Source organism: Podarcis melisellensis (assembly GCF_964234715.1).
Source record: "Podarcis melisellensis genome assembly, chromosome: 1".
NCBI lineage: Eukaryota > Metazoa > Chordata > Lepidosauria > Squamata > Lacertidae > Podarcis > Podarcis melisellensis.
The window spans coordinates 44,287,794-44,302,291 of record NC_138528.1 but is presented as its reverse complement, the minus strand read 5'-3'; the positions used below and the strand labels follow the sequence as shown (position 1 = coordinate 44,302,291).

Sequence of the window (14,498 nt, the reverse complement as noted above, 5' to 3'; positions counted from 1 at the left end):
AATTCACATTATCAACTATCAAACACTTAACCATTTTTTCTTAATGCTTAATTAATGAATTTCCATTAAGTTGTTCAGCACACATAATATTGTCCCCACCAGTCCTCCATCCCAGAATTTCCAGGCTTTGGCATACAGTATGCAAACTACAGGCAGATAATCAAGATGATACAGTATACAATAAAATTATATTGATGGTATTAGAGCAGGGGTCAGCAAAATTTTTCAGCAGGGAGCCAGTCCACTGTCCCTCAGACCTTGTGGGGGGCCGGACTATATTTTGAAAAAAAAATAATGAACGAATTCCTATGCCCCACAAATAACCCAGAGATGCATTTTAAATAAAAGGACACATTGTAAAAACACGCTGATTCCTGGACTGTCCATGGGCTGGATTTAGAAGGCGATAGGGCTAGATCTGGCACCCGGGCCTTAGTTTACCTACCCATGTATTAGAGCAACCACAATCTACGTAGGAATAAATAATGCAAGAATGCAAATGAAATTGACATCAGCTAAGCCTCATTGTAATTGATGGATATTAATTGCTCTGGCAAGTGAATGAAGCAATAATAAGCACTTCAAGCATTACTATTATTTGTCACAGATTAGCATAAAGTCAAAGAATGAGGAAAATAATTATTTGAATTGATGACAGTGATACTTCAAGCTAGCAGTTTTCACTGTAACACTCCTTGCAGTGGCTGGCTTTTGTTAAACGTGTTTTACATGTTGAGCATGTGCAGTCCAAAGTGACCACCAATGGAACTTACTCCCAGGCACCTGATCCATGATTGATCAGGGATGTGAACCCAGATCATCCCACCCAAATTCCAACATACTGACCACTACATGACCCGGTGCCACTATTCTGTGACATGTGGCTGATCCTAAAAACAGAAGAAGAATGCTGACAGATGAGACCAAAGGCCTATCCAGTCCAGTCCAGTCCAATTTTCTGAAAGTTTGGGTCAATGTTAAGAACATCTGGAGTGGGTTGTAAGGGCGTTATTGGTCTGACACAGTACAACAGCTCACACACACCTAAGACCAATGGATTATAAACTGCTAATTTCAATGTGTTACTGATTTTATAAAGAAACCAGTTTCATTTTATAGATTTCCAAGAAAGAAGAAAAAAATACCACTTATTTCCTTACCACTTCCTGAGAGGCATATGTGGGATCCTCAGGGTCAACTGACCAATAGCAGTAATCAAAGCCAAATGCCACAACTTTCTCCCTTGTGTCCCAAACACCATCATATCTGCTGTCCACCTGAGTTGAAAGAAAATGAAAGAAAGCAGCATGCATTTAGTTGTATTTACAAGATTTATTCTAAACCACTTCTTGATTTTTACATTTCTTTCAGTTAAAAGTATTGAGTCAAACACAGTCTGCACATTCCTCTTCCTATTTTTACATTTCAAATAAAGATAATAAATACCACTTAAACAAGGGTGTCCAGAAATTCTGCAATGGAAATGAGGATGGTGGTGATGATTTCAAACTCTCTTTCTCAGATACCCAAACTATATATTATTATGCATACTGGTAAAATGGCACCGTTAGATAAGGAGTGGTCCATACAAGCATTTTCACTGCTTGATTACTGTTTAATCAGGTGTCAAACTACAGGTGTGAATGAGCCATCACAAACATAACTTGCATTTCACTTCAAATAACCAGAACACAAAGAAATCACTTCATACTTTCTGCTGCAAATTATCCAGCCTTTATGAACTGATCCTCATTTGTGCACTTTATGACTTTTGTTTTTGATAACAAAAACCTGAAAACAAGTCCAGAATTCATGAGGTAAAACTGGGAGAAAAGAATTGAGGGATCTGTTAGTACCACCATCTCTGGTTACTCAAATCTCTTGCTAAAATGCCTGAAGCAGAAACTTTCATGTCTGTCTGTTGTCACGCAAGTGGTAATCCTTTCTTTAAACAAAAACAAAAACACTTAACCATAAGAACCAGAGGATGCAGCAAAAATGATGAATGCCATATTACTTTATCTAAAGTATTGCACAATCTGTGATATGGTCACATACTTGACATGCTGGCTGTTTGTAACATTATTTTTTCTTTTTCACATTTTAAAAAAAATGTTTCTTATGCTTTTACTTCTGAACTAATGGCAGCCACAAAAAGGGAGAGAGGTGAAAAATACACAAGCTCTTGTTTTGACTTCTGGTATGGCGACTCTATTACTAATCTGCCTGCACCAGGAAAGCAGGCAGGGCATGTTGCCAAACAAATATATTTTTACTTTGTGCTCATCAAAAGAGGAAAGCACTGAGTCACCACACAGAGGAGAAATAGCAGTACACTAATGGCAGTAAAAACAAACAGCAATTCAACATTTTACAATGATTTTCAAATTTTATTTTATTGTGTAAATGTTTTCTTTTTAAAAAAATAACCTATGCAGTATGACAAATCACCACTTGCAGTATCTTAGACAGAAAGTAAAAGCACCATGTAAAGAGCTGGTTTTGAAAAATACACCCAAATCAATCAGATAATGCTTTGACACGTAGCAAAATTAACTGTGAAGCGACTGGCATTAATTAAAACCCAATGCTAACCAGAGGTAATAGATACTTGAGGCTCCATTAGTGTCCCAAAGCAGATCAGCTGCTTAGAACAAAGCCTTCTCCATCTATTTAGATTGCCCTTTCAAAATAACTTTGAAAATTTAAAACTAGCATATTTCAATGCTATCTATAAAATGTTTAATATAATGCTGTGATGCCACTAATGATCCTGTCAAACTCTTGGGGGATACATTCTGTTTTTCAGATACAGGTGCTCCTTGGCTTCCAGTAATACAAGGATATGACACTATCATACTTTGCTAGTGAAAAAACGTACAAAGACAACCTGAAGTATCAGCAACACAAATTCTACAGGATGTCCTCTCCTTTAAGTCCCTAAAATATCAGAAGCATGCTCCATAGTAAATCAGAATAGGGCTTTTGGTGTGGTTGCTCTTGTTTTGCAGAACAGCATCCTAATTGAGGTATCTTCTATTTGTAGTTTCTGGAAACATTTGGAGGCATTTTTGTTTCAACAAGCTTTTTTCAGGTGAGTGGATTAAAAAAAGTAGGTCTCTGCCTTGGGTCTCTAACTGTATTGTTTTAAACCCCATTTCTGATTTATTTATTTTTTAATTACGTTATTGCAAGTCACCTTGAGATGTGTGAAAACTAATAAATTAATAAAATTAAATAAGACTTTTGTCATGTTATTTTCACTATTGTATGCATTTCCTCTAATATATATGATGGCAATAATTTTGTGGCTTGAGGGCTGCACTGTAATTTGCACTTGTCTGAAATTTTGCTGCATTTTGGCTCGCATACAGTTTCAGGAAATGCAAATGGTTACCAAATCAAATTTCTCCCCCATCTGTTATGATTCTATGATCCTTTAAGAGAGTGTTATCTGTGTGGAAGTAAAACTAACCTATAAGAATCTATTTGCCATGCTAATTAACGTGATCTGATGTTTGCTTTGCCTACTGGTACAATATAAACTGGTCTTTTCAACAATTGTATCAAAAGGATTACCTTTAATAATGAAGCTTATATTGCACAATCATTCAGAGGCATGCCTCATTTAGCTCACTATGTTCTACAATGGCTATTATGTTTGACTGAGAGCTCTTGACTTGCTACAAAGATAAAATGAACACTCCCCCCTCCCCACCACCCGGCAGTTACTGATCATTCTGTCATACTAAGAAGAAAATAGAAAGCAAATTATTTTGCTGGTCAACTCTCCTGAAATACCAAAAACATTATTTATTAAACTTATTAATCACTTTTCTAAGCAAGAAGTAACTCAAAGTGACTTGCAACAATAAATTACACATGCATTACAACGTAAACAGATTGTTATTTATTACAAATTCTGCTGATTCCTGATTAATTAGATTAATTCATTGAAGATAAGGCTTTGCATACTTGTTGGTGTGGAACAAATGAGTGAGAGTAGCCTAATGTATATGCCCTACAAAACTGTTGGCCTCTGTGGGAGACCAGATGAGGAACTGAGGGCTGGGCCACCCATGAGGCAGACTGAGGCAAATGCCTTGGGTAGTGGAATTCCATGGTGCAGTTCCTCTGCAGGTGCCCCAGTCACCCCTGCCACTGCTGCAGAAGCGAGAAGTGGTGGCTACCAGAGAGATCTTACTAGAGTTCTGTGAGATCTCACCGGAAGCCGCCATGTGACCCCAGTAAATGAGTTTGAGGGAAGGGCTACAGCGGGGGTGGGTGGGTGGACTTCCCATTTTGCCATGAGTTCACCCCTAGCTGGACTTGATAACCCTTTGGGGGAGATTCCATTAAAACAGTTCTTATATTTAGAAGGTAAGTGCTACAAAGTTTCGTTTCCTAATCAAAGAAACCACACTTCAATCCCAATGAATATTTCTGAATGTATGCATTTCTCATATTTGCCTATGGAAAAGGAAAATTCCACATATGCATCCAATGAAAGTTAGAGTTCTTTCCTCGGGTATCCATAAGAAATAGAAGAAACATATGATTCCAAACTAGTTCAGCATGTGAGTTGGCATAAAACGGTTATCTCCCTTAACTCTCAAACTTGCCTGTGATGAGAGGAGGAAACAGACATTGCAACAGTGTTTAAAACTGTAATTGTGTTCATCTACTTTAATTATATATTTGAAAACATGAAGTGGCATCATAATAAGCTGCAGTTCTCCTTTAGTTCTGTTAGATGTAAACATTTCACATAGCTGCTCCATGTCTGCAAGCTTGCCACCAGCAGAATATGTAGACATATATTTTGGTCAACACCTTGCAGTGTCTTACAAATGACAATAAAAATTATCCATTACTTATGCCCTCCATACCCCAACCACAATAAAGAACCAGCCAACTGATCTCATGAATGTCCTAAAAGACACTGAACACCATCTATCTACTGGCAGCCTCCTAGAATAGGTCCAAGAACTATCTCAGCTCCGGAAAGAATATAAAAGAAGGAGGAAAACACTTATCTAGTTATTTGATTTCTGCCAACAGCCTCTTAAGGCATTTAAAATACTAATTATCTTAAGCAAGTCACCTAAAATAATCAGGCGGACACGCATATACAAATAAAGACTAAGCCAGAAATAGAAAGCATCTGTCCTGCCCAATTCCCACAGTAATCATGGTTACTCTATAATTCACTTATCTGCCTTTATTCCGAGTAGTAAGATACATTGCCAACAGAAACTGATTTTGGCCCCATTTTACTATTTGACTAAAAGAGTACAGTAGCATTCAGGAGTCCCAATGTCTGGAAAAAACCAGTTCTGTTTCCCATGCCCTATAAAAGAAGCCTCCAAGAATCTCAAAACGGAAAGGATGTACAGTCCAACTAAGTCAATTCTAAACGTAGCCAGTCACCCATCAGGATGTTAACTGTAGCTCAGTACACAGTTCTGTTACGTTTCCCAGAGATTAGTTGCAATCCTATTAGACTGCCATTAAAAGAGAGGGCAAGGGAGAGAGAAATAAGGAAGAAAGTTATCCAGATGTTTGGAATTTTGTCCTTATCTTACTGTTACTAACAATTTACTGACAGCCTTGACAAAATAAAGGCATTCAACTGAAATGCAGGCAGCTGCAGCAACAGAAGCATGGCTAGAAGAAGGCTATGTTATCATCTGTTTTAAAGATCAACAGATGTTTACTTCAATTCCATAAGGAACTCAGAAGCTGTGCCAATTTAGGTTTCCCTCTACCCCCCCCTTGCATTTCCTTCCCAGTTTATTTTTAAATTTGCTTTTGGGATACGAAAGAATGATTTTCAGCAGATTTTTCTAAAGGACTGGCAACTGCTTAAAAAAAACCCAACGTAGCAAAACAGTAGGTTTACTGTTTCCCAGACATAGAACGAAAGTCCTCTTAATACATAACATAAGAACATAATAAAAGCCTGCTGGATCAGGATAGTAGCCTATTTAGCCTGGCATCCTGTTCTCATAGTGGCCAACCAGATGCCTGTGGGGAACCTGCAAGCAGGGCTTAAGCACAATTTCATTCTCCCCTCCTGTGGCTTTCAGCAACTGATAAAACTCTGCATTGCGCTCAAAACACACTTATATCTCAGTATAATTGTGGCTTCAGATTTTGCTCTTGTGCCAAAATCAAGAGGGCCACGTTTGTATGAGCATCCCCCCCCCCTTGAAAGGTACCACAGGTATCTCAAAATGATGTTTAGACACATATGCTTTCAGAAAGCAGTATGAGAATTTGATGCAAGAGTCCATCCACCCAGGGAAAACAAAATGCAAAAACGTAACAAATGGTAAGTGAAGTCACCGCAAGTTGAGGCTAGGATTCAACCTGCACAAATGTAAGCTAGACATGCAGACCAAAGGAGAGTACTCCCACAAAACATATACAGTGGTATATCGGGTTAAGAACTTAATTTGTTCCGGAGGTTCATTCTTAACCTGAAACTGTTCTTAACCTGAAGCACCACTTTAGCTAATGGGGCCTCCCACTGCTGCCATGCCGCTGCCGCACGATTTCTGGTCTCATCCTGAAGCAAAGTTCTTAACCCGAGGTACTATTTCTGGGTTAGCGGAGACTGTAACCTGAAGCGTATGTAACCTGAGGTACCACTGTACAGGAATGGGAGGCAAAGTACTGATCTATACAATGCCTCTGCATGTTCTGATTGGTGAGATACAGACCAGCCTTGGATTGTCAACTCAAGGTCGTCTTGCAATGGTTCTGTTTGTTTATTTATTACATTTCTATTCCATCTGTTCCCCAATAAACTCAAAGGGCAGCATATATAGGTTGGCCCCATTTTCTCCTTCACAACAACCCTGTGATGCATCTTCGATGAAGAAATTGGTCAAAGCTCACCCAGCAAACTTCATGGCTAAATAGTAATAAATCCTTGCCTCTTCTGTTCCAAGTCTAATGCTATATCCATTACACCACATTGTCTCTACAGGCAACAAGAATTGCACTAGAGATGTCAGGCTTTTCAGATGCCAAAATAAAAATTAAAGCATACCTTTAGGTTTCTGACTTTTGCCACTCTATCTTCAACCTCTACAATTATTCTTCTTCCTTCTGCGAGCTCTCTGAAAATCAGATGAAAACAAATTATATAGCTATGAAGATACAAAGCTTTTCTGTATTAAAAAACAATAATGATATGTATTAAAACATTATGGGCATGTTTCAGAACTTTCAGGTCGCACTGGTTTAAACAGGAGTGAGTTTAAGAGTATTTTTCACTCTCAAAGTAAAGTGTACCTGATAATGTTTAACTTCACTGGGCCCAGTCCCCTTATTTCTGCGTTCTGCTATGTAATAACTTGCTTATAGTCCTAATTTTGTAATGGTCAAAATTGTTTATAGATGCATTCACAAACGACTCTGAAGCAAACAATACAATCAGGAGAATTAAGTTAATGGAAAACCATTAGTTCAGTCACATACACCAACACATATTCTATACATTTAGAACTTTAAAGGTAGAAAAAGTAACAGAACAACCATAACCTTAAACAGAAGAATACTTTTCATGAAGAGAGATAAATGTCTTAAATTCAAATGAATTATTTTATTTTTACTTTTGTGAGATTTTCTAAAAGTATTTAGATATGCTTTAAAAGTCAGATGATGACAGAAGCAGATGATATAAACTAACTACCCAAAGTTTGACACTATTTAGTTTCCACAAATTAAAGGCAAGTTAACACAGATTGCCTTTTGAAGGTAAAAGCTGGGAGCTTAAATCTCTTCAAGAGTACTGGTCAAGGCAGAAAAAAATAATGCTGCTATGAGACTTCTCCATTAAAGAAAACTGCAGAAGTACCACAAGACCTGCTCAGAAACAGAGTGTGACTTAAGGATGGGTAGGTAAACTAAGGCCCAATCGCCTTCTAAATCTGCCCTGCAGATGGTCTGGGAATCAGCATGTTTTACATGAGTAGAATGTGTCCTTTTATTTAAAATGCATCTCTGGGTTATTTGTGGGGCATAGGAATTCATTCATATATATTTTTCAAAATATAGTCCAGCCTCCCACAAGGTCTGAGGGACAGTGGACTGGCCCCCTGCTGAAAAAGTTTGTTGACCCCTGGACTTAAGAGTTTACTCTGTGAAGAAACTTCAGAGCTATTCCCTTGTTTCATTTGCATTAATTTATTTTGGTTTTCTCCTGATTAATGGCAGAGAGTGCAAGCCAAGTAAAACATACTCAGAGTAAGCCCAGTGAAATAAATAGACAAGCAAATTGTTTTGAATGGGTCTGCTCATAGTATGATTTACATGAATATCGTACAGAGGCACCAGAATTTCACTATTACCTGATTCCTGGAAGCTGGTTATGGAAGCTGCATTACTTAGTTCCAGCATAAAAATGCAGGATTTAATGTTAAGATTTGCTTCTAACTTTCTGGATTGAGACATGGTTGCCCAAGTCATCTTAAAACGCTGCTTAATTCAAGTATACTTGAATTTGTTTAAAGGCTGAAGAATCTATACCACCTAGGACATAAATGGCTATTTATTATAAGGGTCAGTGGTCCAAAAACATGACCCAAGTTAATAAAAAAAATGAAAGTAGTAAAACAAGCAAGCGGCATATTGAAATATTCCATCTGTTTCTTTGTTGCTGTTCTCTCTTTTCTCCAGAGGAGGAGTTACGTTACTAGTCATACAAAGTTTTGCAACCACTCCAAAGTTTTCTCTCTCCCACCCTCCCCAAATTTCCACAGTACACATGGCTTTAATCATCCCATTAGACACAGGCACTCACTCACACAATGGTCTTTCCAGCACGTATGAGAACTGAATTTGCAATCTTGTACATCAGCTTTTAGTATGTGTGGAATTGCTAAATGCATAAACTCAGCCTGCAAAGCAGGGAGAATGAAGAGGATTGGTTAGCGGCATTGCTTGAGCCCATAGCAGCCGTGGTGGGTGGACGCAAGCGCAGGGAGCAGGGTGCACTGGGAGCAGGGGTAGAGGGAGAAGGAGCCCACTGCGGAACCCCACAGCACCCCCACACCCGGCACACCTTGTCCACAGCCCCGGCGGGGTCAGGGTTGATGAAGCCTGCTCCTCTGTGCTCTGGGTGCAGAGCAACACGTGGGGACATGGCCAATGGAGCTTGCTCGTCCCTCTGTGTGCCAGGTGTGCGGAGGGAGAAAGGAGCTCCATTTGGGCCCACAAGGCACAGTGGCCAATGAAGCTCGTCCCTCCCTCAGCTGCAGTGCCGCCACCGATGGGCGACTGCAAGGGATCACAGCATTGGAGAGGGGCAGTGCTGCCACCTCTTAAACACTTCTGCCCCTGGGTCAGGCCTGACCTGGGAGTGGAGCGGCTCCTCCCCACACCCCAGCCCCAAAGACCAGCCCAGGCGTAGCTTCCCTTGTTGTGCCCCCTCAAAAATGTGCCCAGGGCAACAGCCCCCCAAGCTAAGCCACTGGTGCAGGTAGAAATATTACAGAAGTTTAGAAATGACCTAGTTCTATCTATGGTAACATCATCAGCATTTCTATATTTAAAATGGAAAGACCTCCCATTACTGGATAGTAGAAACAGAGACCCCAAAATTTTATCCTTAGCACTTTAGCCACTGTCCATTGGCAGTAGTGCAATATTTTCTCCTCATATAATAATAGATGGGGAGCATGACCTATTTGGGTGCTTCAGGAAAAGATAATGCCCTCACCAATTCATGGATGGAGGTTGACTTGACTAGCAATGAAATGTCCTTCACTGCACCTGAGAAAAGCTAGTTTTGAGGGTGAAGAACAGGCCATGTGAAGTCAAGCAGCTCTGTTCTGCAACAGAATGGTACAGACAGGGGGCACCATCACTATCCCCCAGGAACTGTTGCCTAAGGTGGTCATATCACTCAGCCAGGATATGCATTTTACACAGCCAGAGAATGTGCCCTCATCAATAAATTAAGTAACAACTTAGGGTTTTCTGGACTGGCAGGGCTCTGTCAGGAGAGGAGTAGCTTGCCTTTCAAGTTTTTTGATAATTATAAAGTAATGTTAGATGAGCACTCCATCACTGGAACAGCAAACTCCTGCGAGGGCACAGAAACCACGGACATCAAGTGATTAAAAATAACAAGTTTATAAAACAGCATGGGGAAGTTTAGTTTTGCTCATCTTTAGGCGCCGCAGGTACAGTTTCTACGATTGTCTATTATACTTTGTCTTCCATGAAGCAATCACAAAAGCAGTGAACATGGCAACTGGAAAAAAACCAATCACATTATCAGAGTCCTAAGTGTGCAGTTTGAGTGGAAAATGCAATATTTTAGCAACAAAAGTGGAGTCTTGGGAGAAGACAACTGGATCCCATAGCAATTGCACATCTAATACACTAGTATAAACTCACTGCCTGGAAAGGCCTTTAAATAATTCAACTGTAGCCAAGTTGTTATGAACTCAAAACTCGTTTTTAATAATGCAGAGCATTCCTATAACAAATATATCATGTAGACAAAGCATAGCGTACTCAGCATGCTTCCTTCATGGGAATAAACAAGTCTCACTGGAGTTTTGAGTACTATATACCTAAACATAGACTGCCCAGAAATGTGCCACACTTCTTATGGCCCCCTTTGACACAACCCGTCTCCATTTCAGGGGTGCCAACTTGAATAAAATATTGGGGGGGGGGCAGGTCGCTCCCACCCCACACAATCTATCACAAGACACAGTGTGCGCACACCATTTCAATGGTGATGCCCAACTTTTGGGGGGATGCACTGCACCCTCAAATATTTTACTGGGGGGTTGAGGGAATCCCGACCCCTAGGATTTGGCTCCTATGATCCATTTGCACCTTTTGCACTGATGCCCAGCCCTCCCTTCTCTCTGGCCACGCATTCCTATCACTCCTCCCGTTACTGGACAATATAGTTTATAGTCCCACAACATCAGGCTGAGCGAGGCGATACTACGACCTTTCTTGCCCCATCACGTCGCAGCACCAGCTTCCCGCCTCCCCTCAGCCCAGCCCAGCCCTTCAGTTCCTGGGCTGCCCAAGTTTTCTGCAAGCGACGCAACCATTGCAACCAGCACATGTTAACACCTGGCAGCTCCTCCACATAGGAGACGCGAGCGCCGCACATAACGGTCCCACATGCGCGCAAGCCGCGCTACGGTGCAAACAAGTTGGCGGCGCGTGCGTGCAAAAAGCGTCCTCTCCCACCCTTTGTGCACATAGACGTGTGTCTGCGTCTTCGAGGTCGACTCCCTCTCTTGCCACCCTCAGCCGCCCCAGCGCCACCCCCGGCCCACCTTTTGCTGAGAGGCCGGACCCGCACCGCCACTTTGACATTCGCCATGTCCCGTCTTGAGTTGCAGCAAAAGGCGCCCCCTCCTCCCCTCCACCGCGGCCACCGAAGCCACGACTCCGCATCACATCCCCGCCGTCCTCCTCCGAGCGCCTCGGCTCTCCGCAGAGCCCTGGGCAGGGGAAACGCGGCCCGACCCCGCCCAGCACAGCGCAGCTGCTCTTGAGGGAAGGGCCTGGCCGCCTGGGGAGAGGAGAGGAAATGGGGAGGGAGGGGCGGCTGCTGCTGCTGCTGCTGGGCCGGTCTGAGGGAAGCGGGTGTCTCCAATTTCCCTCCGTTTTCCGTGAGCCGCTGGGTCTGCGGCTAAGTGGCCGGCTGCTCCAACTTCTGGGCGGGTGTGGAATACTCCATGTCAGGGTGAAACTTGAGAGAAGTTCATGGAGTATGGAAATACGCTTAACTCGACAACTTTCCACTCTTGGCCTAAAGAGGGCGCTGGGTAACGCCATAATAATAATAATAATAATAATAATAATAATAATAATAATAATAATAGAAAGTCCAGCAATATCTCACCCCAATGCGGGTGAGACATGTGCGTCAAAAAAGAAAATAAACCACATCTGGCTTCTCAAGAACAGCACCTGTGGTGAGGTAGGTTCTGGCTCGCTTAATAACACGTAGAACAAGGATGGCGTGCTTCCTTGAACAGCAATCTTCTCGGTGCATTGTTTTATTTAGAAAGAGGTCAAGTGCGATTGGCACATAATTCTGTAGTAAGCCATCCTAAAGGTACGGAGTAAACCGCCTTTGCTGAATCAGGCCTAAGTTCTTAATCCAGCATTCTTTGCAAAAATGCCAGCAATTACGGTACTGGGCAATAGAGTCGACCAGAAACTGATCACCAATACATGGATACACCTGTAAGCCACAAGGAGCCTTCTGACCCCATGACTGATCTTACCTGACTGGCACTCTCTGCTTGCTGCTGTGACACACACCTTTGTTCACCACCCGAACACCCCATCTTGCAATTTGAGCTTTATCTGTTGTGGGCCCACTGCTCTGAGCCTCATCTAACACTCTTGATGGCATGTTTCCTGGATCCTTGGCTGCTTTGGGTCTACTCTATAGTGTATACATGAGTAGATGCTAAAATGCAGATCCTCGCATATATAAAACTTCCCTAGAAAGATACCCAAACTAATACTGCACATAGGTAGAAGAGTCAGCTTATGTAGTATTACAACAAAATAAATTTTGTATTGCAACAAAATTATTGGTAGCCACCTTTACAAGGTTCAAGATGATTTATACTAACAAAACCATACAAAATTAAATTATGAAACTCAAAGGGCAAACCAAAAATATAAAGTGCAGCTACCCACTAAGGAGAAACTGCACACCTCTGAGGGGAAATCATTCCAAAACCTTGGAGCAACTGATGAAGGAAAGGCCCCGTTATGTTCCTGATAAGTTGGTCTGACTCAGTAACTAAGTGTCATAGTTAATACTAGGGAGGTGGTTACAGAAATATGGGGCCCAGTGTACGGAATGCTTTTAAGAGGGAAGCACTAGCTTTTCATCTAGTAAGTATACTGACAGCCAGTGCAGATGACACAGTATTGGGTGAATACAATAACACCTTCTATCTGTTAGGAAAGGCAGAGTGTGTTCACACTGTACAGTTATCTTCATACTGCTAAAAATACTATTTATGCAGCACTTTTTCACTTTCAGAGAGCTTTAGTGTCTTTAAGGTATTTGCCTTCACAATACCATGAGTTTAGTATTGTTTCCATTTTGCAATATAGCGACAATACTGATATCTATAATCTTGTTCAAAACGACACTGTGAGTTGATAGTTAAAAGTTAAAAATAAAGCGGGGGTGTGATGGAAAGCATGTAAACTTTCAGACTGTTACTGGTAACAAAAGGGAACCATTCACAATTATGCCCCCTAGTGACAAATGCACCAGCACACCAAGACCATTAGAGATGACCATTCAAATTTGTGTGGTTACTAGTTATCTGTTCAATGTTGTCATCACCTGTCAAGAGTCAACCACTGTTGTCTTCCTTTTTCTCAGACAGCATATAACGGTATGAAGTTCCATTTGCCATCATGTCTTTGTGAAAAGATTTTGAGATTGCTCATATGTAACAATCTGTGTAACATGTAGGAATTTACCAGCTAGTTTTATTTAAACATCTAGTGCAATGCATGGATCACGGACCCACAATGTTTTGCAACTCTCAATACAAACCAAGGTTTTTGGGAAATTCTATTTGCTTTTCATTATCTTATCTGAAACCTCAGGTGCTGTGTTCATTTCTTTTAAATTAAATTGTAGCACTCTGGATTTGAGGCTTCAGTCCTAAACACACTGATGAAGTAAATTTCTTCGGATTTAATAAGACTGACTTCTGAGTTAACATGCTTAGGACTCTGCTGATAAATTATGTCCTGTTGTTGCATCATGTAAACTTTGTGAATGTACTCTAATAGAAATATCTGCTTAAATTAGTATAGTTTAAGTTGTCTGTTAATATCAGTAAGGTTAACTGCTTTAAAGAGAATTAAGCAGAAATAAATTCAAGAACTGAAATGAATGTCTTTGAAGCATATTAAACTAAAAACTGCAAGTCTCTATACACATCCCGCTGAATTCAATAAAACACAACTTAGTTCAAAGGAAATGTGTACAGGACTGGCTAACTGCATGGGCAAATTTACACATTTACCTACATGCCACTTAGGAACAAACAAATATAAGGATTACGAAAGTTAGAATTGCCACCTTCAATGTATGAGAGTGAAATAAACACTACCCATCCATTTCTATTGAGAAAGCATGTTTAGGTTATAAACACACAAATGCCTGCTTGCCAGGTTGTATGCATACGGGCGTTTATTGTGGGATGTTCCCTGCTTGTAGTTTTTATTTTAACATGTGAAAAAGAACCCAGGTCCTGTCACTGGGAGAAAACAAGTCTTGATATCCTAAGGATGCTGTTTACATGGCAGGACATCTATCTTGTGCTTTCTCTCAGCGGCTGGAACAGAGATCAGATGGAGATGAGAGACTGATGATGAGCCATAACAAGCTATAATGAATCAAGCATAGCTGATGGAGGATTATGAAACACAGGCATTTGCTAGCACAGTGACAGGCTTAT

At 41.0% G+C, this 14,498-nt stretch overlaps 2 protein-coding genes across 5 annotated transcripts in view; both read right to left on the bottom strand.

The window, feature by feature from the left end:
• Positions 1-11,837, bottom strand: part of STARD9 (StAR related lipid transfer domain containing 9) — a 109,847-nt gene extending 98,010 nt beyond the window's left edge. For all 4 annotated transcript variants that reach the window (XM_081889451.1, XM_081889450.1, XM_081889453.1 and 1 more), the window contains exons 1-3: positions 11,322-11,837; positions 7,058-7,127; positions 1,161-1,277 (exon numbers count right to left, since the gene is read on the bottom strand). In XM_081889451.1, the coding sequence (XP_081745577.1) occupies positions 1,161-1,277; positions 7,058-7,127; positions 11,322-11,368 (234 nt within the window). In that variant the 5' untranslated portion in view covers positions 11,369-11,837. The remainder of the gene's footprint in view (positions 1-1,160; positions 1,278-7,057; positions 7,128-11,321) is intronic.
• The window catches only part of GANC (glucosidase alpha, neutral C), a 146,054-nt gene continuing 138,180 nt past the window's right edge, over positions 6,625-14,498 (bottom strand). The window contains exon 25 of the transcript XR_014163161.1: positions 6,625-6,642. The gene's annotated coding sequence lies outside the window, so the exon portion shown is untranslated. The remainder of the gene's footprint in view (positions 6,643-14,498) is intronic.